At 35.5% G+C, this 27,983-nt stretch overlaps 1 protein-coding gene across 2 annotated transcripts in view; it reads right to left on the bottom strand.

Annotated features, from left to right (window-relative positions):
• Positions 1-1,937: 1,937 nt before the first annotated feature.
• LOC140518456 (butyrophilin-like protein 3) overlaps positions 1,938-27,983 on the bottom strand; it is a 49,692-nt gene continuing 23,646 nt past the window's right edge. For both annotated transcript variants that reach the window (XM_072630641.1, XM_072630642.1), the window contains 8 exons: positions 20,124-20,250; positions 9,119-9,466; positions 8,591-8,863; positions 6,739-6,840; positions 6,285-6,305; positions 6,169-6,195; positions 5,978-6,004; positions 1,938-5,112 (listed from right to left, as the gene is read on the bottom strand). In XM_072630641.1, the coding sequence (XP_072486742.1) occupies positions 4,559-5,112; positions 5,978-6,004; positions 6,169-6,195; positions 6,285-6,305; positions 6,739-6,840; positions 8,591-8,863; positions 9,119-9,466; positions 20,124-20,244 (1,473 nt within the window). In that variant the 5' untranslated portion in view covers positions 20,245-20,250 and the 3' untranslated portion in view covers positions 1,938-4,558. The remainder of the gene's footprint in view (positions 5,113-5,977; positions 6,005-6,168; positions 6,196-6,284; positions 6,306-6,738; positions 6,841-8,590; positions 8,864-9,118; positions 9,467-20,123; positions 20,251-27,983) is intronic.

Here is a 27,983-nt window from a genome sequence, read left to right as displayed (position 1 = left end):
GAGAGAATGTGAAGTTCACTCTGCCATTTTGGCTTCCAGAAATTCAAGTAGGTGACTTTTAAACATTTAGTTTGTGAACTGATAACCCCAGAAATAGCTATTGTCATGGGCCCTGTGCTTTTCTCTCACCTAGATCCACCCAAGCCAGAGAGGTTTGGAAATATGCCCTGAAGTCAGTGACTCAGTATGCCAAAGTCATTTCTGCTCCACTATCTTTGCTGGTTCAACCTGCACATTCTGCATTCCCCCAGTCCATTTTAATAGATCCTTCCTGGCAACATTTTGGGATGTCCTGAGCTGAAAATCTGCCACACTATGTCTCCTAGTGGACATTGCCATTCTAACATGTGTTCAGATTCATTTTTTAGAGGTTTCTCAAGCAATTTGTGGAGTATAAGCAGGGATTCTTGTCTCTGACCCTGAAAATGACAATACTATCTAAATTAATTTACTTATTCAGACTACTGCTGAATTCAGATTGAATTCAGATTCAAACTACCATAAAATATTTTATATAGCTTGAACAATAATAACAATAGCCTATCATCAAAACCACTTCATACAAGCTAAGAAATAAAGGGGTAGATCAGTGGAATAAGTTGGGTACACAAGCAACAATAGTCAATGATTATAGTAACTGACTTTTGATAAACCAAAATACCCCAGCTTCTGGGGTAAGAACTTACTATTTGATAAAAACTGCTGGGAAAACTGGAAAATAATGTGGCAGATATTGAGTATAGACTAATACCTGACGTATACCAAAATAAAATTCCAATGAGCAGACGATTTAGTTATAAAGGCTGATACTATAAGGAAATTAGAGGAGCAAGGAATAGTTTATCTGTAAGGTTTATGGAGAATGGAGGAATTTATGACCAAACAAGGGAGAGAATATTATGAAATGCAAAACTGATAATTTAGATTACATTAAATTGAAAAGTTTTTCCACAAACAAAGCCAATGCAACCAAGATTAGGAGGGAAGCACAAAACTGAAAAGAATTTTACAATTAGTGTCTGTGATAAAGGCCTTTTTTCTAAAATATATAGAGAACTGAGTGAAATTTGCAAGAATACAAGTCATTTCCTAATTGATAAATGATCAGTGAATATAAACAAGCAATTTTCAGAGGAAGAAATTAAAGATAGCTATAGTCATATGAAAAAATGCTCTAAATCACTATTGATCAGAGAAATGGAAATCAAAACAACCTTGAGGTACAACATCACACCTATCAGATTGGTTAATATGACAAAAGAGGAAAATGATAAATGTTGGAGAAGATGTAGGAAAATTGGAAAACTAATGCATTGTTGGTGTAGTTGTGAACTGATCCAATCATTCTGGAGAAAAATTTGGAACTATCCCCAAAGGGCTATAAAAATGTGCATACTTTTTGACCCAGCAATATCACTTTTAGAACTTTCTCCCAAAGAGATCATACAAATGGGCTAAGGCCCAACAAATACGAAAATATTTATAGTAGTTCTTTTTGTGGTGGCTAAGAACTGGAAATTGAGGGGATACACGTCAATTGGGGAATGTCTGAACAAGTTGTGATACATCAATGTAATGGAATACTATTGTGCTGTAAAAAATGATGAGCATGTACACTTCAGAAAAACCTGGAAAGATTTATATGAACTGATGCTGAATGAAAAGAGCAGAAAGAAGAGAACTTTGTACACAGTAACAGCCACAGTGTGTGATAGACTTAGTTCTTCTTAGCAATGTAAGTACCTAAAACAATTTCAAAAGACTTGTGATGGAAAATTCCATCCACATCCAGAAAAATTAGTATAGAGTCTGAATCCAGATTGAAGCATGCTATTTGCCTCGTTCTTTTTATTTCTCATGGTTATTCCTATTTGTTCTAATTCTTCTATACAATATAACTAAAATGAAATATGTTTAATAGGAATGTATGTGTTGAGCTTATATCAGATTGCATACCATTTTGGGCAGGATGAGGAGATGGGGGAGAAAAATCTATTTGTTTATTTTTACATGTTCATTTTCTTAATGTTTATTTTTAGTTTTCAATATTCATTTCCACAAAATTTTGAGTTCTGAATTTTCATCCCATCACTTCCCTCCCCCATGCCATAATGCCTTGCATTCTGATTGTCTCTTCCACCAATGTGCCCTCCCTTCTATCACACCACTCCCTTCCCTTATCTCCATCTTCTCTCTTTTCTTGTAGGACAAGATAGATTTCTATACCCCATTACCTGTATTTCTTATTTCCTAGTTGTATGCAGAAACAATTCTCAACATTTGTTCCTAAAACTTTGAGTTCCAACTTCTCTCCCTTCCTCCCCCCCACCCACCCCACTGAGAAGGCAAATAATCCAATAAAGGCTATATATGTATAGTTCTGCAAAAGACTTCCATAATAGTCATGTGTAAGACTAACTATATTTCCTTCTACCCTATCCTGCCCCCCCATTTATTCTGTTCTCTCTTTTGACCTTGTCCCTCCCCAAAAGTGTTTACCTCTAATTACTCCCTCCTCCCATTTGCATTGATCAGAGTTCCTATTTTTTTCAAAGTTGTTTGTCTTTATTACCTTCTTTATTACCTTCTTGTCTTTATTACCTATGTAGAAATTTTTTTCCTGGTTCTTATCATTTCACTCTGTATAAATTCATAAAAGTTTTCCCAAGTTTTGATAAACCACCTGTATTATTTTACAGCACAAAATAATATTTAATAACATTCATGCATCATAACTTATTCAGCTATTCTTTAATTCATACACACATCTCTAGATTCCCATTCTTTTACACATCAAAAAGAGCTATACACATTGTAGTACATCTTTACAGTTTGTTTTGAGTAGGTTTAAGACTTTTTGAAATGTTATGTCAAATTTGTTTTCCAGGTCAGTTGTCTTTGTTATGAGATATCTTAAATTTCCTTCTATTTGTTTCAGTCTTTAGACTCCGATTTTCTATTTATTGTTGTCTCATAGAGTTATTGGTTTCTATCTGGTCATTCTAATTTTCAAGGAGTTTGGTCCTTGGGCAAGGTCTTGTACCTCTTATACCAATCTATTGATTCCCTTTCTCATTCATTCTTTCATATTTCTCATTTCTATTCTATTTTTATTCTCTCTAGTGCAGACATTAGTAAACTATGACCCTTGGGCCAAATTTGATTTACTTAATGTTTTTCTGAGGCCCATAAGCTAAAAATTATTTTGCATTAAATATAAATATGTCATATATATGTCATTTAAAACTGTATGAAATTTTGTGTGTATATTTTGTGTGTCTTATCTAAAACTCAACAAGCAATTCTTATCTCATTAGCCATAAAACAAAACACACAGTAAATCAAGATTTGACCCTCAGGCCATAGATTACCATCCCCTGTTCTTGAGTTCTCATTATATTGATAACAATAAAAATGGAATTCTCTTTTTGGGACACTTGCTTCATCTCTTCCAGAGATTCTGGTTGGATTAGTGTACAAACTGTTTTTCTCTGGGGCTTTTCTTGTGGGTGTTTTGAATTCTTTCTCCTTTTCTGTGTTTGTGTCTTGAGCATCGTTGTCACCATAATAGCTTTTTATGAGAAGATATTTATTATCTTAACATTATTCTGTTCTACTTCCTGACTTTGGACTTAATATTATGTCTGGGCTTTGAACATTTCTGGAGAGAAAGTCTCATTTGGCTTTGTTACTGCTTTCTTGGGGTTTTAGTATTGTGTTGTTCCAGGATTTCAAGGATAATTCAGACTGGAGGTCTGCAAGCTCCCAGTGATCCCAAACAGGTATGATCCAGGATAAGGTCTGATTGCTACTCATTTTTCCTGAGTTCTGCAAATTTCTGACTTGGGTTTAGGTCAGAATAATAGCAGATTACTGCTGGACTTAACCCATATCAATAACTAACAATCTCTGCTTGTTTAGCTTGATAACTGCAAGCTGTGGTTAAAGATTCCTGACCTGGTTACTCTTTGACCTCTTTAAACTGGACTAGAAGATGGAACTGAGACCTCTGTTTTGTCAATTTGAACCATGCTGCTACTGCTTACTTCTAAACCCGATCTTCTTTTGGTACTCTAACTAAGGCCTGCCTCTGCTCCCTATCTAGGAAGACCTGTATCCTGAAGATTCCTTTTTCAGTTCACCCTCCATCTGTGATCCAGAACTGAGTAGCAGACAAGAAAATTTCCACTTGACACTTCTCATTGTCATGTCCAAGTAGGAATCTGGGGATATCCCAATATGAGACTGGGACCTCTTCTTGACTCTATGCATAGTCTCTTCCTGGGTGCTAAATTGTTCTGATGGGCTTCTTCTGGCCAACACCTGTCCTTAGTATGTGAAGAGGTCTCTCTTTTGCTCCCTATGCTGGCCTGGGCTGATAAAATGGTTCAATATGACTATTTCTTAAATTCCTACTCATGATTTCAGTCTGGTGCATTTTCTAGATCTGTTAAAAAAAATTAATGTTTACTGGGGGTGGAGCTTACCGTATTTTTTCTTACTATTTTGCATTATAGCTTTGCTTCCATCATCACTTTTAGAGGGAAATAGAATTTTCCTACAGTTCACGTAACTTGGTACAGATAGCCAAGGGAGGTGAATGTTCATTACCATCATTAGAACGAGGCCTGAAATATGGGCGGAGCTTTTTCCCATTGAAATCACACCCAGTGAATGTATAGATGTGTGATTTGTCAGTCACATTGTAGAAGGAGACTTGCTCATATTCACAGCTCAGGAAAATCCCCACCCTCTTTGGCTGTACTTGAAGAGTTAGACTTTGTCGACTAGGGGAGAACGTAAAATGCTCTTTTTGGTTCCAGCGCCCCAACACCCAGTATCCATTGGCAGGAGAGAGTTCAGGATCTTTGCTTTTCCTGTCCACTTCATCCCAGCACACTCCTAGGTACCATCGATTTTTCTCCCCAACCTCTACTTCCCAATAAAATTCTCCCAAGTAGAAATCTTGGGAAGCCACTACACTTGGAGACTGAAATCTTTTCTCAGTTTCAGATACATTAAGAGCATGAGTGTCTTCATAGGTCACCTTTTTATGGTCTTCAGACACACAGAGTTTGGGGTTAGCAGTTTCTGGATCCAGAGTCACCTCCACTGGGAAGAGAAAAAAATGGTGTGGAGGGTGTGTGGGGAAGGAGCATTGGGAAAGAAAGATAAAAAGAAGAAGAACAATGAGGAAGAAGGATAGATGGAAGATGAAGGGAAGTAAGAGATGGAGAGACAGAGAGACAGACAGACAAGGAGAGAGAGAAACAGAGACAGAGAGAGAGACAGAGAGAGAGACAGAGAGACAGACAGACAAGGAGAGAGAGAAACAGAGACAGAGAGAGAGAAAAGAAGAAAACTATTCCAAATCTTAGAATAAGATATACTGGGTAAATATGGATTCTAATAAACATTCCCTCCCTGTTGCTCTGTTTTTCCTACCTGTCACAACTGAATGTTAGAAAAGTCTGATCCCCCCACTATTCTCTATGAACATGGGACCATTTTAACTTCACTGAAAATGGGCCTGGGGATAGGGACACAAGACAAAACACCTGAGAAAATAACTGGAATGACTTCCACTAGAGGAAAAGTGGGAAAAGAGAAACCAAGAACAAGACAATGAAATGCAACATGACTCCAACATTAAACCATGTCGACTAAAGTAATGGTGATCCTAATTCTAATTCTTTCACTCTTCATAACCCAGTTTTCTTCTCTTGTCCCCTCTGAAGCCAACAGAAGAGTTTGATTTGATCAATAAAGTGATGCCAGTTTGTATAAAGTTAGACACCTGACCCTTCTCCAAAATTTGTGCCCAAGATGGAAGAGTAAGTTCAAGAGCCATGAAATCAGTGACTCTCTCCCTGATTGCCAACTTGATCAGTTTGCTCTGAAGCAGGGATTAGGGAAAATGAAGGAGCAGTGGGAGTAAAGAAATCCAGCCAAAAAAGAAACCCTCAGTTGTACTTACCTGCAAATTCAGCTGCATTTTTCCACGCTGAAAAGATATAGATAGGTCTGAGTTATTGTGTAGGTTGGAAGAAACAATAGTAGAAGATTGGAATACAGAGAGGGGGGATGAAAACAAAGTCAAAGAGAAATATATGATGAGTGGATGGAGAAAGGCATACAGAGTCTGTCTTGAAAAAAAACTTCTCTTACCTCTTTCTTCCGTTTCTATCCGCCAGTCTAAAATCAATAAATAAGAAATGTTGAGAAGAAGAGCATCTCAGAAAGAGAATTTGGTACATGGTAACAAATGAACAAATGAGACTCACCTAGCTCTTTGGCGACTTTCCCTAAAAGGAAGAAAACCATAGGAATGTGTCAGAAAGCCCCCCAGAAAGAATAAAGATTTAAAGCAGGGAGAAATAAAATGATAAAGAGCTAAAGTCAGACAATTTTGGGTCCAGGGCATATCCCAGAAACCATTCTCTGTATGTAGTCAGGTGCCACATGAAAGAACATAGTCTCACAGTGGCTGGAACAGAGTTGTTGAGTCCCTCAATGGGGTATAGCAAGGGAAAAATCAGAACAAAGTAGGAGGTTCCTAAACACTCTCTAAACATGGAAGATGTTTAATAAATGTTGATAGATGGAGAACACAATTTTTCAAAGCAGATAAGAGGTGAATGGGAAGAAAAGTTTGAAGGAAAAAATGACAGAAGAAAATGGCAATAATGAAGAGTCACAGAAGGTAATACAGTGCCCTCCCCTCTCCATTCCCATTACCTTCATTTTTGTGGAGAATAACACCAGAAACAACAAGAATCACAAAGATAGCTATCATAATAGTGAAAGCAGAAATCCAAGGAGAAGGCTGGAAAAACTGATCTGTAAGACAACCCCATAGGACAAGTTAGAACCAACTTAGGCAACTTTACTAGAATTAAATGAAAATGAATTAAAATGATTTTGAAAATAATAATGTAAATCCCAATAAAAACATGAGTTATTATTAAAGCATTGAGAGGTAGTATAATGTCATGAAAAGAGCCTTGACTATGGATTCAGCTCTGCTACTTACAACTCTTTTGTATCTTCTTGAATCTCAGTTTCCTTGCCTGGAAAATAAGATGACTGAATTTCTGAGGTCTCTTCCAGGTCTACATCTATGAACAATTAAGGTTTACAAAGCATCTGCCTCACTACTGCTGCAGACAATACATCATACAATCTTGTACCATTTTATGAGGAGGTAACAGAGGCAGTAGTTTCAAATTCCAAACTCATCCATTTTACTGTGCTACACATATCTCTCCATTTATTTTTAGTAATATGTGAAACAGCATTGTTTCTGTGTGGTTAAAATTTAGGTAAACTACATTAAAAGCAGGAGCTTTTAAACGTTTTTCTTTATCATGGGCCCCTTTGGTAGACTGGAAAAACCTGTGGTCTTCTCAGAATATTTTTAATGACTAGAGTACAATATATGAAACAACAAGAAATCAATTAATATGAAATATAGTTATCAATATACATTTTTTAACAACACAATTCCTGGATCCTAGGTTAAGTATCCTTACAGCAGCAGAATTCCCCAGATCTACTAATCTACTTTACATTGCTGCTTTTCAGCCATTTTGGTTGTGTCTGACTCTTTGTGACCTTATTGAGGGCTTTCTTGGCAAAGATACTAGAATGGTTTCCATTTTTTTTCTCCAGCTCATTTTATAGATGAGGGAACTGAAGCAATCAGAGATAAGTGACTTGCCCAGGGTCACACAGAAATAGTATCTGTGACTGGATTTGAACTCAGGTCTCCCTGACTCCAGTCCCAGCACTGTATTACCTAGCAATCTGCTAAACCCATAAAAAAATAAAGGATAGTCTGATCTGACATGTTTTTAAGGCCAGACCAGCTCTTTGCAATCATGCTTCCTGTTCTAGATGTTCACTAGCCATTCCTTTCAAAATGCATCCCAAAATTTTGTCTGGAATTTACCAGTCAGGTACATTGACCTGTAGATATTAGATTACATTTTTACCTTTTTTGAAACTCAGACCAAAATTATCCCTTCTCCGGTCTTAAAATACCTTGAGAGTTTGCTACCATCTCTCAAAGCTCACTGCTAGTGATTCAGCAATAACATTTTTCAGATTCATTCATGTCCTAGGACAGAGTTCTTCTGGGATAAGTACATTGAACTTATCAAAAGCAGGGAGATAACAAAGTAGAATCAGCTACATTCTCTTTCTTTGTTATAAAATCTGAAGTAGAAAAGTCACTTCTGTCAAAGGATTTTTTCATTTCTACCAATACAAACATATCCATGTGTATTTTCTGCATTTTCAATTAATAATATGTTTCATTGGTCATAGAATGAATTGATACAAGTCAGAAAATGAAATTTCCTAGTGTGAGATCTCTTGCATTTGTTGAACAAGTAGGCTTCAACCTATTGAACTTTTCATGAATGAATATAGTTTGAGCATCTTTCTCCTTGTATATAACTTTCCAAAGTGAAGCACTAAATGTAGGACCAAAATTCACAAATCTAAGACTAAGAATATCAAGTTCTGCCAAGTAAGCAAACCAAGGAGGCTTCCCTTCCATTTTCTTCCACTCCAACCTACTACTTACCAGCTACTTTCACTCTGGACTCTTGTCTGTGGCCCCAGATATGGATAGAACATGAGATATCCCCAATGGGAGGTTCTTGTATAATGAGAGAGATTTCTATGTTAAATAGGCCATTATCCCCTGTGTTCATCTTGATGTCTGATGACAAAGACTGTCCCTGATGATTTTTCCACTGTACCTCAGGCTTGGGGAGCCAGCCAGCTGATTGACATATCAGTAAGATGCTTCTGTCTCTGTATCTCTCAATGGAGATGACAGGGGATGACCCAAGAGCTGCAGAAAGTGGAGCATGAGATGAAAGCAAAAATCATATTTTAAGAATATTTAGGAGCATAACTTATCGCATTCTTAGATAATTCTTGTTTTGTTTTTGTTCTCATGGCATACAGAAAGGGCAGCTTTTTTTACTTATTTTTTTTCTGTCTACTGATTAAAGAGTAGGAACAGTCAGACAACCCCACTCTTTCAGTAGTATGTTCTAGTTAACTGAATTTTAAGAAACTGTGTAATTGGAAATGAACAACTGACCTCCTATCTGTAGCTCCCAAGTGTGTGTCTGGTTGAAAGTTTGGGAGTTGAATGAGCATCCATACATTCCTGAATCAGAAAGGGTTACATTCTTCAATTTTAAGGAGACTCTCCCTTCAGTGATGGCATCTTGTACAAATTGGGTTCTCCCTTGATACTCCTGCACCTGCCTCTTCTGTATTTCTTTTGCATCTTTGTATAGAAGAAGCACAGAAGATAAATGGTTCCTGAAGAACCTCACTTCTATGTCCTCCAAACTCATCTTGGGTAAGATATGACAGGAGAAAATGACATCTTCTTCTACCAATGCCTGAATAGGCTCTTCTGGGCCAATCACCTGAAACTGACCTGTAGGAATAAAGAAAAGGTCTATAAACTATGGACATTTGTCAGTATAATGCACGTGTTTGAATTAGGTACAGACAATAAGGCTTCATATTCCCCCTTCTCAATCTTCAGGTGTTTCACTCAGTAGATAAGCTTCTCATTTTTAATTAACACAAGACAAGGGTCATAAAATCAGAACCTATGAATAAACAATCTCTGCATAAAATAACAAAACAGTGATGTTGGGAAGGACTTTAGATCTCATCTAGTACAACCATCCATTGAATGACAGAGTTCCCTATGCAACATTCCTTAGAGATGATGATTCAGATCCTCATTACCAGTGACTGGGGATCACACTACCTAACAAGCCCATTTCGTTCTGGACCAACTCAAATTAGAAACTTATTCCTCATAGTGAACTAAAATCAGACTTCCTGTGGCTTCTCTCCATTGTTTTAGTTTTCCTACTAGAGTTATACAGATTAAATCAAATTCCTCTCTCACAGATTTCAAATGTTTGAAAATTCACAGGATAAGAAGTTATAGTTGAGATTTAATCTGGACTAGGAGAACAGGAACATATCCATATTGATGAAATCATCAGTCTACCAAGTCCACCAAAATATGAGAGCATCATTTGCACCCCAAATTTCTCTTTAATACCTTATCTTTCTACTGCTCTTCATGAAATTTAATTTCCAAGTGTAGGAGAAAAATAGGAACCAAAATCATTTCATTGCATCTTGGTAGACTAATGACAATTTAGTGGCTTAATATTAGAAAGTCCTGAACCTCTCTATAAGCAAGCTTAAAAGGAATATAGTCTCATCCACTGTTGTAGCTAATAATTGCTTTTTTTTTTTTTTTTTGGAAAAGAGACTCTGAAATTGGTGGTGGTGTATATTTTTCCCTTAAAAGGACTGTTTTCTTGATTGTAAAAGTACTCCATCTCTTCTCCATGTCTCCTGCTATTGAAAAAAGAATTATTTCTTATGCTGAAGATGAATCCTGTCACTTGTATCCCAAATACTGTTCTTCTCTCCCTTCACTGGTACCCCTCTTTCTCTTCTCTTCTGAGAAATGCATTAGTTTTCTATCTTAACTGGATACATAATGTAACTCTTTACTTATGTTCTCTGGGGCTTGGAAATTTGTAAAAACTAAATCTGTACCCTAGAAACCTGAATTTGGTATGAGCTAGAGGAACATTCCTTGGCATATTAATAAATCTTTTACCTTCAGTTTAGCCCCATTTTATTATACATGGACAATGGACCACATATATGCCTTTCTCAAGAAGGCAAGAGAATTCCCCAGTACCAGCTATTTTGCTATCTTCATTTTTTATTATTATTTATTATTATATATTCATACCTCATGTTGGTTTCTCTTTTAAAATGTTATTATTGCCACTTCATGTCCATGATATTGACAAAATCATTTAAATTGCAAATTTATATCTGGGCAGTAAAATGTTCATGAAACTGTAGATTTATGTAATCTCTTTGGAGAGCAACTTGGCAATGCACAAGAGGACAGGATAGTGATTAGAGTCTTTGTCCCAGGACTCCACTACTGTGACTTATGGGAAAGAAATAATTGAAATGAAATATCAATTCAAATCCTTAGAAACCTACATGTAAAGACATAGGAGCTATATGAATAAAACTTCAAAACTCTTTTCTCCCAAATTAAGGCAGATCTTAGTAACTCAAGATAAAAATCTGATCCTTAGTAAGTCAAGTCAATATAGTAAAAAATATAATACTTTCTGAAGTAATTTACTAATTTTATGTCATTCCAACCACACTACCAAAGAATTGCTTCATTGAGCTAGGCAAAAATAATAAAATTCATCTGTATGTACAAAAAGTCGACAATATCAAGAGAATTGGTGGAGAAAAATGCAAATTAAAAGGCCTAACAATACCAAATCTCAAACAGTGCAACAAAGTATATTCACAAAAACAATTTGATACAAGATAAGAAAGAAAGTGACTAATCAATGGAATAGAGTAGATACGTAATCTGTGGAAGCCAATGAACCCAATAATCTAGTATTTGATAAATGCAAAAATCTCAGTTCTTGGGGTAAAATCTCACTATTTAGCAGAAACTACTGAGAAAATTGTTATGTTGTTTGTCACATACTGGGCATAGACCAATATATTGTATCACATAGCAAAATAAAGTCAAAAAGGAATATGATTTAGACAAAAACTGATATCATGAGCAAATTAGAGAAGAAAATCTGTGAGCTCTATGGATAGGGGAAAAATTCATGATCAAACAAGAGGTAGAGAGATTCACGGGATGATAAAATGGACACTTTTAATTCTTTTTATCATAGTACCTTAAAAACGTTTTAGTAGTCTACCTGCCAAGATGGGCTGAGAAACTGTGTGAATACAATTTCAAAACACTTCATACAAATAGAATCTGATCTAAATGACTGGAGATATATTAACTATTCATTGGTAGACCAAGACAGTACAATAAAATTGCAATTCTACCTGAATCAATTTACTTGTTCAGTGCCATACCAAACTACCAAAAATATTTTACAGAGCTAGAAAAAAATAATAACTAACTTCATCTGGAAGAATAAAATGTCAAGAAGATCAAGAGAATCAATGAAAAAAAAATGTAAAGGAAGGTGACCAAGCCATATCAGGTCTCAAACTGTATTATAAAGTGATAGTCATAAAAACGATGGGTTACTAGCTTAAGAGATAGAATGGTGGACCAAAGGAATAGATTTGCTAGACGATGCAAAGTAGTAAATGATTATAGTATTCTAGTGTTTGATAAAGAAAAAGATTCAAGCTTTTGGGATGAGAACAAAAATTAGTAGGAAAACTAAAAAGCAATTTGATGAAACTAGATATAGACCAACATACCATGTAGCATACCAAGATAAGATCAAAATGGGTACATAATTTCAACATAAAGGGAGACACCATAAGCAAATTAGGGGAATATGGAACAATTTACCTGTCAGATCTATAGAGAAGGCAAGAATTTATGAACAAACAACAGATAGAGACATTATGGGATTAAGAATGAATACTTTAGATTACATTACATCAAAAAGGTTTTGCACAAACAAAACCAATGCAGTAAAAATTAGAATAACAATAGAAAACTGGGGAAAATATTTTTACAACAAATTTCTCTGATGAAGGCCTCATTTCTCAAGTATATCGATATTTTCTCAAATATCTGACTCAAATTTGTAGGAGTATAAGTTATTCCTCAATTGATAATAGTCAAAGGATGTGAACAGGGAGTTATCAGATGAAGAAATCAAAGCTATCTATTGCTTATGAAAAAGTTCTCTAAATCACTAATGATTAGAGAAATGCACATTAAAGCAACTCTAAGATACTACCTCATATCTATAAGATTGACTAATATGATAAAAAATGGAAATGATAAATGTTGGAGGGGATGTGGGAAAATTGGGACCATAAAGTATTTTTGGCAGAATTATGAATTGGTCTAATGATTCTGGAAAACAATTTGGAGTTATGTCCAAAAGGCTATAAAACAATCTGTACACTTTGACCCAGCAACCCCAATACTAGGTCTGTATCTCAAAAAAGATTAAAATAAAAAGGAAGTGACTTATTTGTACAAGAAATATTTATGGTAGCTCTTTTTGTAGTGACAAAGAATAAGAAACTGAAGGGGTGTCCATCAATTAGGGAATGATTGAACAATTTATGGTATATGATTGTGACAGAATTCTATTACAAGAAATGAACAGGATAGTTTCAGAAAAAACCTAGAAAAATGTACATGAAGTGAAGAGAAGTGAAGTGAGCAGTACTAGAAAAAGAGTATACACAGTAATAGCAACATCGTGTGATAATCAACCAGGAATGATAATTTTCAGCAATGCAATGAGCCAAGAAAATTCCAAAGAACTTATGATGAAAAATGCTATTCACTCCACAGAAAGGAATGATGGAGTGTGAATGCTGATCAAAGAATAACTTTTTTCTTACTTTTTTTTTTGGCTTAGTGTTTTCTTTTTCCAATATGCCTAATGTGGAAATAGATTTTTTTATGGTTGTTAAGTGTATAAATTATGTCCAACTCCTCACCTTCTCAATTAGAAGGCAAGGGAGGAGAAAGGGAGAGAATTCGGAACTCAAATTTTTAAAAAAAGGAAAGTAAAAATGATTCTACATGTAATTAAAAGTAAAATACTTGAATTTTTAAAAATAGCTTTGCAAAAACAAAAGCAGTGTAGTTAATGCTAAAAGAAAAACAGAAACTTGGAAGAAAATTAGTAACAAGTTTCTCTGTAAAAAGGTCTCATTTCTCAAATATATAGAATATTGATGTGAGATACAAAGGAAGGAATTCTGTGATAACAGGATGTATGTCAGAGGTGACTGGTTCTAAATTAGTGTTCCAATTTTCCTACATCTTCTCCAACATTTATTATTTTTCATGTTTTGTCATGTTAGCCAATCTAATGTAATCCCCTCAGTTTCCAGTTCTTGACCAGCATGAAAAGAGCTGCTATAAATATTTTTGTACATGTGAGTTCTTTTTCCATTTTTATGATCTCTTTGGGCTACAACCCTAAAAGTGGTATTACTGGGTCAAAGGGTATGGGCAATTTTATAGCCCTTTGGGTATAGTTCTAAATTGCTTTCGAGAGTGGTCAGATCAGTTCATAACTCCAGCAACAAGGCATTAATGGTCCAATTTCCCCACATTTTCTCCAACATTTATCATTTGGCTGCTTTGTCCTGTTAGTCAATCTGATAGATGTGATGTGGTACCTCAGAGTTGTTTTGATTTACTTTTCTCTAATCAATGGTGATTTAGAGAATTTTTTTCATAAAATTGTAAATAGTTTTAACTTGCTCATATGAAAACTGCTTGTTCATATCCTTTGACTAGTTATCAGTTGGGGAATGAATTGTAGTCATATAAATTTGACTCAGTCCTCTATATAATTTAGAAATAAAGCCTTTATTAGATACGCAATTTGTAAAAGTTCTTTTTAAAATTTTCTATTTCCCTCCTAATCTTGGTTGCATTGGCTTTACTTTCAATTTAATATAATCAACATTATCCATTTTGCATTTCATAATATTCTCTATCTCTTGTTAGGTCATAAATTTTTTCCATTCTCCATAAATCTGACAGGTAAAGTATTCCTTGCTCTCCAATTTTGCTTATAGCATTAGCTTTTATATTTCAATCATGTACTCAGTTTGACTTTATTTTGGTATATGGTATAAGATGGTCTTTGGCCAGTTTCTGACATACTATTTTCCAGTTTTCTCAGCAGTTTTTGTCAAATAGTGAGATTTTATCTCACAAGCTGAGGTCTTTGAGTTTATCAAATAGTAGATTACTATAGTTTTTTATTTCTGTGTCTTGCATACCTAGCCTATTTCACTGTTCCGCTATTCTACATCTTATCCAGTATCAAGTAGTTTTGATGATTGTTGCTTTATAATATAATTTAAGGTCTGCTATGGCTAGGCCATCTTCCCTAGTGTTTCTATTCGTTGATTCCCTTGATATTCTAGACCTTTTGTTCTTCCATATAAATTTTATTATTATTTTTCCTAGCTCTATAAAATATTATTTTTGTTGCTTTGATTGATATGACACTGTATAAGTAATTTAATTTAGGTAGATTGTCATTTTTATTACATAAGCTTGGCCTACCCATGTTCAGCTGATATTTTTCCAATTATTTAAATCTGAATTTATTTGTGTTTTAAGTGTTTTGTAATTGTGTTTATATAGTTCTTAGGTTTATTTTGGCAAGCAGATTCCCAAATACTTTGCAACATTTATAGTAACTTAGTAATTTATAGTAATGTGATTTCTTTCCATTTCTTACTATTGAGCTCTGTTAGTATTATATATAGAAATGTCAATATTTATGTGGGTTTACTTAATATCTTGCAACTTTAATAACTTGTTTATTATTTCAAGTAGTTTTTTACTTGATTGTCTAGGATTCTCTAAGTATATCACCATGTAATCTACAAAGAGTGATACTTTTTCTTTGCCTATTCTAATTCCTTCAATTTCTTTTTCTACTCTTATTGCTAAAGCCATTTCCAGGACCATTTTGAATAACAGTGGTGATAATGGACATGCTTCTTTCACCCCTGATCTGTTTGAAAATGCTTCTAGCTTATCCCCATTACATATAAGGCTAACTAATGGTTTTAGGTAGATGCTGCCTATCATTGGAAAGGAGGCTGCACTTATTCTTATGCTCTCTAGTGTTTTTAATAGGGATGGATATTGTATTTTGTCCAAACCTTTTTCTTTATCTATTGAGATAATCATATGGCTTCTGTTAATTTGTTGTTGATATGATCAATTATGTTGAGTTTTCTTACTATTGAACAAACCTTGCATTCCTATAAAGAATAGTGCATTACTGTCTAGTTGTAGTGTATTATCCTCTTGATAAATTGCTGTAATCTTTTTGCTAACATTTTATTTAAAATTTTTGCATCTATATTCATTAGAGAAATTGAGCTGTGATTTTCTTTCTCTCTTTTGACTCTTCCTGGTTTAGGTATCAGTATGATATTTATATCACAAAAAGAATTTGACTGGACTCCTTCTTTGCAAATTTTCCCAAATAGTCTATATAATACTGGAATTGTTTGATAGAATGTTTGATAGAATTGATATTTTTGATAAAATTCACTTGTAAATACCTCTGACCCTGATATTTTTTCCTAGGGAATTCATTGATGCTTTGTTCCATTTCTTTTTCTGAGATGGGATTATTTAAGCTTTTTATTCCCACTTTTGACAATCTAGGCAATATATTTTTGTAAATATTCATCCATTTTACTAAGATTGTCAAATTTATTGGCATACAGTTCGGCAAAGTCATTTCTAATTATTGTTTTAAATTCCTCTTCACTTGTGATGAATTCACCCTTTTCACTTTTGGGACTGGTAATTTGGTTTTCTTCTTTCTTTTTGAAAATCAAAGTAACAAAAGATTTACCTATTTTACTATTTTCCTTTCATAAAACTAGCTCTTATTTATTAGTTTAATTTATTAGTTCAATAGTTTTCTTAATTCCAATTTTATTAATCTCCCCTTTGGTTTTCAGTATTTCTAATTTGGGATTTAGTTGGGGATCTTGAATTTATTCTTTTTCTAGTTTTTTCAGTTGTATGCTCAATTCATTGATTTCTATTTTATTCCTGTGAGCATTTACAGATACAAAACTTCCCTTAAGAACTACTTTTGCTGCATCCCATAACTTGTGGTATGTTTTCTCATTGTTGTTATTCTCTTATATGAAGTTATTACTTGTTTCTGTGATTTGTTATTTTATACACTCATTTTTTAGAATTAGATTATTTTCTGATCATTTTTTAAATCTATCTTTCTGTCACCCTATATTATATATAATTTTTGTTGCTTCATGATCTGAAAAGGATGCGCTTAGTATGTATGACTTTTTGGACAGGATTATGAGGTTTTTATGCCCTAGTACGTAGTCAATTTTTGGATACATGTCATCAGGCATTGAGAAAAGGGTATATTCCCTTCTATTACCATTCAGTTTTCTTTGGACATCTACCATATCTAACTTTTCTAAAATTCTACTCATCTCCTTATCTTCTTTCTTATTTATGTTTGTGGTTAGATTCATCTAGTTCAGAGAGGGGGAGATTGACTTCCTCAACTGGAATAGTTTTGCTGTTTATTTCTTCTTGTAACTTCTTTAACTTCTCCTTTAAGAATTTGGATGCTATACCACTGGGTGAAGTTTTGTTTACTAATGACATTACTTCGTTGTCTGTGGTGCCCTTTAGCAGGATATAGTTTCCTTCCCTGTCTCCTTTAATTAGATTCATTTTTGCTTTTGCTTTGCATGAAATCAAGATTGCCACTGTTTTTTTTTTTTATTTCAACTGAAGAATAATATATTCTACTCCAGCCTTTTATCTCTACCCTCTGTGTATTCCTCTGTTTCAAACATGTTTCTTGCAAACAACATATTGTAGGATTATATTTTTTTATCCATTCTGCTATCTGCTTCCATTTTATGGGAGAATTCATTCCATTCACATTCACCGTTATGAATACTCTCTGTGCCTTTCTCTCCATCTTATTTCCCCACTCCATTTATGCTTCCATTTTTGTTTTTGCTTTTGCCCACTGCTTACCTCAATTTTCCCTCCCTTCTATCAGCCCCCTCCATTTTCTTTCCCTTCTCCCTTAGTACTTTTTCCTTCCATTCTCCCTTACCACCCCTCCTTTTTCTTTCCCCTTTCTCCACGTACTGCCTATAGGGCAACCAAATCTGATTAGAATAAGGTTCAAACAATGCTTATCTCCCTCCCTTCTTTCCTTCTACTATATATAATAGGTTTTGTGCTTCTTCATGTGATGTAATCTACCCTTTTCTGGCTCCTCCTTTCCTCTTCTCCTTGTAGAATTCCTTTTTTTCCCTTAATTAGGTTTTGTTTTTATCAACACATCAAAGTCAATTAATACCCATACCCTCTGCCTATGTATATACCTTCTAGATTTTGTAATAAAGATGAAGTTCTGAAGAGTTATTAGTATCATCATCCCCTGTAGGAATGTAAACCATTTGCCTTACTGAATAATGTGGGGGTTTTTGTTTGTTTCCTGTTTACCTTTTTCTATGCATCTCCTGAGTCTAGTATTTGGCCATCAGTTTTTCCATTGAGCTCTGGTCTTTTCATCAGGAAGGTCTGGAAGTCCCCTATTTAACTGAATGTCTATCTCCTTTCCTGAAAAATTATGCTCAACTTTTTTTGGGTAGCTGATCCTTGGTTATAATCCAAGCTCCTCTGCCTTGCAAAATATCATGTTACAAGACCCAATTTTTTAATGTAGAAGTTCTGAGGTCCTGTAAAAATCCTCATGGTGGTTCCAAGATATTTGAATTGTTTCTTTCTGACTGCTTGCAGTATTTTTTCCTTGACTTAATAATTCTAGAATTTGAGTAAAATATTCCTCAGCATTTCAATTTTGGATAGCTTTCAGGTGATGACTGGTAGATTCTTTCCAACATTATTTTACCCTTTGATTTTAGGACCTCAGGGCAGTTTTCTTTGATGATTTCTTAGAAGATACTGTCCAGGCTCTTTTTTTTTTTTTTGATAATGGATTTCAGGTAGACCAATAATTCTTAAAATATCTCTCCTAGATCTATTTTCTAGGTCAATTATTTTTTCCAATGAAGTATTTTGTTTTCTTCTATTTTTTTCATTCTTTTGATTTTGACTGATTCCTGATGTCCCATAGAGTAATTAGCTTCCACTTGCCCAGTTCTAATTGTTAACAAATTGATTTCTTCAGTTAGTTTTTCTACCTCCTTTTCCATTTGGCCAATTCTATTTTTTAAGGAGTTGTTTTCTTCAGTGTTTATTTTCCCCCAATTTTGTCAATTGTATTTTTAAAGGAATGGTTCAATATTCCTTTTACCTTTCTAATTTGACTTTTAAAATCCTAATTTAGCTCTTTCAAGAAGGCTTTTTGGGCTTGAGTCTAGTTCACATTCCCCTTTGAGGTTTCAGATGTGGGTATAACAATAATGCTGTTCTCTTCTGAATTTGTGTTTTGATCTTTCCTGTCCTCATAATAAGAATCTATGGTCTTTGTTTTCCCATGTTGCTTTTTGCTCAAGATGTTTGCCTTTTTCCTGAATTTTAAAGCTGATCTCTGTTTCTGGGGCACAGGGGCACTATCCCATTCTTCTTGTGCTGGTGGGTAAAGACCTGGTTATTGGCTTTGTGTGCTGGGATCTCAGGTTCTGGTAGCTGGAGGATGTATTAGCTATAGCTTACCTGGTGCTGAACTGGAGCTGGTGATGATGGCTAGTGTGTGTGAAGGCCAGGTAGGGTTTTCCTGCATTTTGCCAAGGTTCCACTGGAACTTGCAGGGTGAGGTGTGGGAATTGGAGTAGTATGGACACTATAGATTGCCTCCTCCCTGACAAGGAGCTAAAGCATGTAGGTTCAGTCACTGGTGGATGCCCAGACACCATGCAAGTGGTGGTTCTCCATGCTGGTGTCTGCTGCTTCCCCTGACTGTACAAAGGTCACATGGTAGGGCATGGCAGGGGATTCCTGGTATTGGTGCTTGCCCACTCCACCACACTGAAGCTCCATATGCCCTGCTGATTTGATGAAGTGAAGCTTGCGATGCCTCCTATCCTGTACTGTTTCCCTTCAGTCACAGCAAGAGGGACTTTTCCTGTAAATCTCTCTGATCTCATGAGTTAAACTGTTGAACCCCAACTTTTTGCTGGCTGCACTGTTCCAGATGAGCAGGTGCTGCATAAGACTGGTTTGGTAGATGTGTTTGGTGAGGAAGGTATTTATCAGTGCCTCTCAAATACTATAACAGGAACAGGGCTACTTACTTTGCCTTGCTTCTCCAAGAGTAATGATACCAACTAATAAGCTATACATGAAAAACCAGGATGAGGAGGGGAAACCTACAGACAGTATTTGACTTCTGTTGGATTTCAAGCAACTATGGTGAATTCTCACCAGCTGAGCTATTATATCTTTAAATTAACAAAAGTCTAAATCTAACGTTTGCTGAATTGAATTAAGTGGAATCGACACGGAGGAAAAGAGAAGCAGAGAGTGACACAAAGAAGGGCAGACTTACCTGATACTGGGTCTATGAGGTGGAGAACAAAGATAAGGACAAAGTAATACTCAAATACATTGGAGGCTGGAAGGTGGCATGGGAGAGCTGAAATACTCAACATATCTGTGGATCTATTCATGAGAACCTGTAAAAAAAAAGGGCAATGAGAATTCTTAGAGTATGTAGTAAGAAGCACTGGAGGCAGGTCAGAAATAGAAGCCTAATATTCTGATTCTTAAACAGGACTCATAAATATGGAGTCCCATAACAAAAAAGAGACAGAACCCTTAAGAATTTACTGGGAGGAAAATTGATTCTTTTTCCTATAACTCAATTTAAACTGTTAATAGGAGCAATTGAAGGAAGATTTTTTTCCCTTATAGGGTTAAATAAAGCACATTATTATGCCCAGTCAGGCAACAAGGGAAGAATAGAGATGTATCACTTCTGAAACTATGATAATACCAACATAGTGTCAAGGAAATAAAAAAGGAAAATTCAAGGACCAGGAGAGAGACTAGAATTTCTTCCTGATTTGCTTTAATCCTGCCAACTGACCTCTCAACCCAATTTTCACCAGTCTAAAATTTGTCCTGTGATTCAGAAGTTCAGGCAAGTAGAAAAAGAACTGACCTGTACAGTCTCAAACAGGTTACTTCATTTCTGTTTTCTTTGTCATACAAAAAAGTTAGACTAGGTGACACACATGTTCCTTCCCAGTTCAAACATAATAAAGGCAATAAGGTATAGGCAGCACCTCACCCAAAAATAGTCCATATACTATTAAGGTATATACTCAGCAAGAGTGGGAAAGGAGGGGGAGCTTTGCTTGCATTGATAGTGCAGTGTTTTTTACATGAGGAGTTGATAATCCATATTTCAAGGGTCTTTTGTCCTTCCTCTCCCTATCCTGTTTGTCACTATATGCTTGGTCAGTAATCCTTTCTTAAGAAGGGGTGAAAGGAAGATCAGGGATGGGAAATGCCAATCAATATCCCTTCTTGGATGAGCTTTGCATAACTATCATTTGGTAAAATGGAGAAAATGTAGCAGAAAAGATTGGTTGATGGTGTTGGTAGGAGTTGTTCCTTGGTTTTCAGGATAAGGATGTGCTGGAGGCAGATCCTCTTGGCTTTTCAGAGCTATTTATGAAAATTTTAGTTTGTTCATTTACACCTTTGAAATTAGGAAATACTACAAGTGAGGTCCTATCTGTTTTTTATTGATTTCAAGATTTAAGAAAGTAATGGAGAAAGTGTAAATAGAGGGGCCAATCCAAGATGGTATAGAAAAGTCAGAGATATTCCTGAGCTTTCTCAAATTCACCTCCAAATAACTTTAAAAATGTCCCCAAACAAATTCCAGAATGTCATAACCCACCAGAGGAAGCAAAGAAACAACTTTCCAGCCTTAGATAGTAAAAAAAAAGTCTGTCACACCAGAGTGAAATTGGAGCATAGTCTAGCACAGGCTACGCCAACACAGACTGGAACCCAGAAAATCAGAAGAAGGCCTTGGGAACTATTCAGTCAGTAGTGGCAGTGGCTACTTCTGGAGCTCTAAATTCACATAAAGTAAGGGGGTTGGACAACTGGTCATAAAGAGATTAAGGGCTCCCTTGGCTGGCACTGTGGGCAGGACTCTGTTTCTTTGCCAATCCTTAATCCAGGTTGCAGTACTGGGTAACATTCTAAAGAGTCAGAAGCACTAACACACCAGAACTTGCATCGACAGTGGAAGCAGGAACCCTGGACTCAATTGCAGGGCAGAAAAAAAATGCTTGTGGTCACTCAGATCAGAGAGTCAGGAGAGTAGCAAATACTACATCCCCTTAGATCATCCTACCTTGGAAGAAATGAAAGCTTACACATCCGTGCAACCAGCTCTTAAAACAGCTGCAAAAAAACCCTGAAGATAAGGAAAATGCTACCTCCAACTCAGAAGCAGCAGTCCATTTTACCATAGAACTAAAATTCAAGAAATAGGTTGGAAAAATGAACTAACAAGAGAAAAAAGATTCTGCCTATAGAAAATTATTATGGTGACAAAGGAGACCAAGAACTTACTCAGAAGAGGACAGCAAAGTCAAAACTCCTACATCCAAAGTCTCCAAGAAAAATATAAATTTGATTTTAGGCCATGAACAGCTAAAAAAATGATTTAAAAAGTCAAGTTAGAGAGGAAAAATTTGGAAGAGAAGTGAGAGTGATGCAAGAAAATAATGAAGAAAAAAGTTAATATGTTGTATATGAGTGTGATGGGATAAAATTATACTATAAGAAATGAAGAACAGGATACTCTCAGAAAAATCTGGAAAGAATTACATGACTGACACAAAATGAAATGAGCAACAGCAGAAGAACATTGTACATAGCAACTGCAATATTTCATGATGTAGATTGTGAATGAATTAGCTATTCTCAACAATACAATAATCCAAGACAATTCTGAAAGACTAATGATAAAAGGTATTGTCCATCACCACAAAAAGATCAGGTGGAGCCTGAATGCAGATCAAACATACATTTTCCTTACTTTCTTCATTTGAGTGGATTTTCTGTGTTTTCTTTCATAGTGTGACTTACATGGAAATGTGTTTTGCATAACTGCACATGTGTAGAGTATGTCAAATTACTGGCCTTCTCAGTATGTGTGGGGGTAGGGAAGGTAGGAGAGGATTTAGGATTCAAAATTTGAACCAAAAAAATGTTGCAATGCTTTATTCAAGTAATTGGTGGAAAGATAAAATAAAAGCAAAGTTTTGGAAAAGAATAAATAACTATGTAAAGGAGTAACAAAAATACTTTGGAAAGCAACAACTGAAAAAATAGAATAGGCCAAATGATAAAAAGAGGTACAATAAGTAACTGAAGAAAATAACTCCTTAAAAAGTAACATTGGCCAAATGGAAAAGGAAGCACAAAAGTCCACTGAAGACTATAATTGCTTAAAAATTAGAATCAGGCAAGGGAAAGCTAAGGACTTTATGAGACATTAAAAAACAATAAAACAATAAAAAAAGAAGAATGTTAAAATAGAAGATAATATGAAATATCTCACTGGAAAAACAACTGATTTTTAAAAATAAATGTAGGAGAGATCACCTAAAAAATATTGGTTTACCTGAAAGCCAAGATAAAAAGAAAAAGCCTAGATATCATCTTTATATTTTAGAACAGAAAGTAAAATATAAATTAAAAGAATGCACTGATCATCCACTGCAAGAGATACAAGATGAAAATTTCCAGGAATATTATAGCCAAATTCCAGAGTTACCAAATTAAGAAAAAAAAATGCAAGCAGCTAGAAAGGAACAATTTAAAAATCATGGAGCCACAATCAGAATAACTTGAGATTTAACAGATATTATATCAAAGGATTAGATGGCTTATTCGAGACAGAAAAAAGAACTAGAATTACAACCATGGGTACCTACCCTGCAAAACTGAATCTAATCCTATGTGGGGGAAAATTAATATTCAATGAAATAGAAGACTTTCAAGAATTCCTGATGAAAAGATCAGAACTGAATAAAAATTTGACTTTCAATTACAAGACTCAAGAGGAGAATTAAAATATTAAACAGTAAAGAGAAATGATAAGGTTTTCTAAAGGTTAAACTGTTTAGATTGCTACATGGGAACATGATATTTGTAACTCCTAAAACCTTTGTCTTTATCAGGGTAGTTACAAGTAGTATAGATAGACAAAGTGTGTGGGCTTGACTTAAACATTATAGGATGATTCTCTAAAAAAAATTAAATTAAGGACTGAGAAAGAGGAATGCACTGTGAGAAGGGGAAAAGGAGAGATAGAATGAGATAAAATTTATCACATAAAAGAGACAAGAAAAAACTTTTACTGTGTAGAGGAAGAATGAGGAAGTGAGGGGAGGAACACTTAAACCTTACACTCATTAGAATTAACTCAAATAGGGAATAACACACATACACTCAAATGGGTATAGAAATCTACCTTACACTACAGAAAAGTAGGAGGAGAAGGTGGTAAGAGAAGAGGGTTGGACTTCAGGGATCCAAGATGGCAGAGTAAGCAGTAAATTGTTGTCACTCTCAAATACTAATTTCTAAAAAATAGCACAGCAGGAAAAAAATCCTAGAAAAGTGGAGCCAGCAGAAAGATGAGTGGGGCAGTCTTTTAGCCTAGGATGCTTGAATGAGCAGCAAGAATGGTCTGTTTGCTCCATTAAAAGGAAAACAAATTCCAGGACAGGAAGCATCCCAACAGGCTGCTGCCAAGTCTTACCTCAGAAAGCCAGTGAGAGATCCTAAGCCCTAGTGTGGTGGAGCAGGAAAACACCAATACCAGGATCCCCCATATGCTCTAACATAGTCAGGGGAACTGGCAAACTCCCACTCAGGGAGTTTGTACACCAGCACAGCCCCAGGCAGGCATCCTCCAGCTTCAGACTTCCACCTGCCTCAGCACAGTCCCAAGGGGGCAGGAATCCTCCAGTGGCTAGACCTCCCCATCCTCTGGTCCAACCCCAAATAGGCAGGCATCTTCTAGTGGTGGACCTCCATGACTTTCAGTGTAGTCCCTGGGGAAAGGCAGAAAAACTCCTCCTGATGTCAGTAAATGCCAGACACAACCACTAGGACCCCAGCTCAGCACCAGGTAAGCTTTCCAGACCCTTACACCCTCCAGCTGCCAGCCCCTAAGTTCCCAGCACAAGAATCTTGGGACAGTGCCCCCTGTGATCCAGCAGGAGAGTTCAACTTCAAAAGCCAGGAAATAGGCAAACACCACTAGTGAAAAGCAAAAAATGAACACTGATTATAGATTTTTCCTATGGGGACAGGGAAAATCAAAACACAAACTCAGAAGAGGACAACATTGACAATATACCTACATCTGAAACTTTAAAAGGAATTATGAACTGGTTTCCAGCACAAAAATCCTACAAGGCAGAACTGAAGTAGGATTTTTAAAGTCAAAAAAGAAAGGTAGATGAAAAATTGGGAAAATAAATGAGAGGTGTGAAAGGGAGAGTCAGCAACTTGGAGAAGAAAGGACATAAATTGAATGTAGAAAGCAATTTCTTAAAAAATTCAATTGACAAAATTTATAAAAAATCCACTGAAGAAAAAACTCTTTACAAAGTAGAATCGACCAGTTAGAAAGAGGGGGAGTATAAAAACTCATTGAAGAGAAAAGCTTCTTAAAAGAATTGGCTAAGTGGAAAATAAGGTACAAAAGCTAACTGAAGAAAACAATTCATTAAAATTTAGACTGAGCAAGTAGAAGCCAATGACTGTATGAGACATCAAGAATCAGTCCAAATCAAAAGAATGAAAAAGTGGAAGAAAGTGTAAAATGGCTCTTCGGAAAAACAACTGACCTGGACAATAGATCTAGGATACATAATCTAAGAATTATTAATCTACCTGAAAGTCATCATAAAAAAAGTGTCTGGGCAGCATCTTTCAAGAAATTATCAAGAAAAACTGCCCTGAATTCATAGGACAAAACTGTAAAATAGTCATCAAAAGAATGCACCAATCATGTCCTGGAAGAGGTCCCAAAGTAAAAGCTCCAAGGAATATTGTAGCCAAATTCCAAAATTATCAGGTCAAGGAGAAAATACTGCAAGCGGCCAGAAAGAAACAATTTAAATTTAAATATTTTAAATTTAAATATTGTGGAACAGCAGTCAAGATTATGTAGGACCTAGCAGCTTCTGTATGAGAGGATAAGAGATCTCAAAATATGATATTCCAGAATACAAAAGAGCTTGGATTGTAACCAAGAAATAATTACCCAACAATACTGGTCACAATCTTTTGGAGAAGTAGATGTACAATTATTGAAATAGGGCACTTTCAGACCTTTTGGATGAAAAGCCCAGCTCAACGTAGAATTTGATCTTCAAATAAAAGCCTTAGAGGAGCATAAAAAGGTAAACAGAAGAGAAAAAAACACATTTTATTCAATAAGCTTGAATTGTTTACATCCCTATATGGGAGATGATATTTATAACTCTTGATAACTATATTTATTATGACTTTTAGAAGGGGCATACATAGACATAGGTTGTGGATGTAAATTGACTTTGATGTGATCATGAAAATTAATTAAGGGGGTGAATAAAGAATTGTACTGGGAGAAGAAAGGAGAAGTCAAAGAGGAGTAAATGACATCACATGAAGAAGCACAAAGATCTATTATATTAGAAAGAAAGAAGAGAAGGAGAAGGGCATTGTTTGAACCTTATTTTCATAAGACTTAGCTTCTATAACAAATTGGCTCAGTTTTGTTATAGAAATCTGTCTTATTGTATAGGAAGTAGAAATGGAAATGGAAAAGCAAAAGAAGGGAGACAGAGAGAAAGGAGGGAAGAAAGGAGGGAAGAAATAGTAGGGGAAAAAGGAAGGAAAAGTGAGGGAGGCTGAAAGAAGGGAGGACAGATTGAGGGAAGCAGTACTCAGAAGTAAAACATTGGTGAGGAGGGAAACAGAGAAAGGAGAGAGAAAAGCATAAATAGGGTGTGAGGAAATTGCATGGAAAGAAAAACACAATTAGTAACCATAACTGTTTATTTGGATTAATTAATTAATTTTAAGTTTTCAACATTCACTTCTGTATGATTTTTGATTTCCAAATTTTCTAACCATTTCTCCTCTCTCTTCCCTCACCTACCTCAACATCAAGTGCATTCTGATTACCCCTTCCCTCAATCTGTCCTCCCTTGTATCACAACCCGCCCACCCTTCTTTTACCCCCTTCCCTTCTATTTTCTTCTAGAGCTAGATAGATTTCTATACCCCAGTGCCTGTATGTCTTATTTCCCAGTTGCATGTAAAAACAACTTTAATATTCATTTAAAAAAATTTTGAGTTGCAACTACTCCTCCTTTCTCCCTCCCCACCCACCCCCATTGAGAAGGAAAGCAATTTGATATAGGCTACACATGTGTAGTCATGCAAAACACTTCCATAATATATTCTGAAAGACTAACTATATTTCCTTCCATCCTATCCCACCCCCTCCATTTATTCTGTTCTCCTCTTTGACCCTGTCTGTCCTAAAAGTGTTAAAGTGTTTGTTTCTGATTACCCCTTCCTCCCATTTGCCTTCCCTTCTTATATCCCTCCTTTTATTCCCTTCCCCATCTACTTTCTTGTAAGGTAAGACAGATTTCAATAACCAGTTGAGTGTTTATGTTATTCCCTCCTCAAGTCAAATCTGATGAGAGTGAGGTTTATTTATTCCTCTCATCTCCCCCTTCTTCCCCTCCATTGTCAGATTTTTCTTGCCTCTTTCATGTGAGATAATTTACCGCATTCTATTTCTCCTTTCCTCCTGCCAATACATTCCTCTCTCATCCTTTAATTTTATTTTTTTAGATATCATCCCTTCATATTCAACTCACCCTGTGCCCTCCATCCCTCTCTCCTTCTCTCTGTCTCTCTCCATATCAATATATTCATGTATATGTACACACACATATATATATATACATACATATATATGCATGCATGCATACATACATACATACATTCCCTCTCACTACTCTAATTGTGAGGAGGCTCAAGTGTTACAAATATTATCTTTCCATGTAGGAATGAAAACAGTTCAATTTCAGTAAATCCTTTATGAGTTCTCTTTACTGTTTACTTTTTTGTGTTTCTCTTCAGTCTTGTATTTGAAAGTGAAATTTTCTATTCAGCTGTGGTCTTTTCATCAAGAATGCTTGAAAGGCCTCTATTTCATTACAATTCCATTTTTCCTAAGTATTATACTCAGTTTTTCTGGGTAAGTGATTCTTGGTTTGTCTTTTTTTTTTTTTTAGTTTTCAACATTCATTTTCGAAAGATTTTGAGTTCCAAATTTTCTCCCCATGTCTCCCCTCTCCCA

Source organism: Notamacropus eugenii, chromosome 1, assembly GCF_028372415.1.
Source record: "Notamacropus eugenii isolate mMacEug1 chromosome 1, mMacEug1.pri_v2, whole genome shotgun sequence".
NCBI classification, from domain to species: Eukaryota; Metazoa; Chordata; class Mammalia; order Diprotodontia; family Macropodidae; genus Notamacropus; species Notamacropus eugenii.
This window is presented reverse-complemented; position numbering and strand designations above follow the sequence as displayed.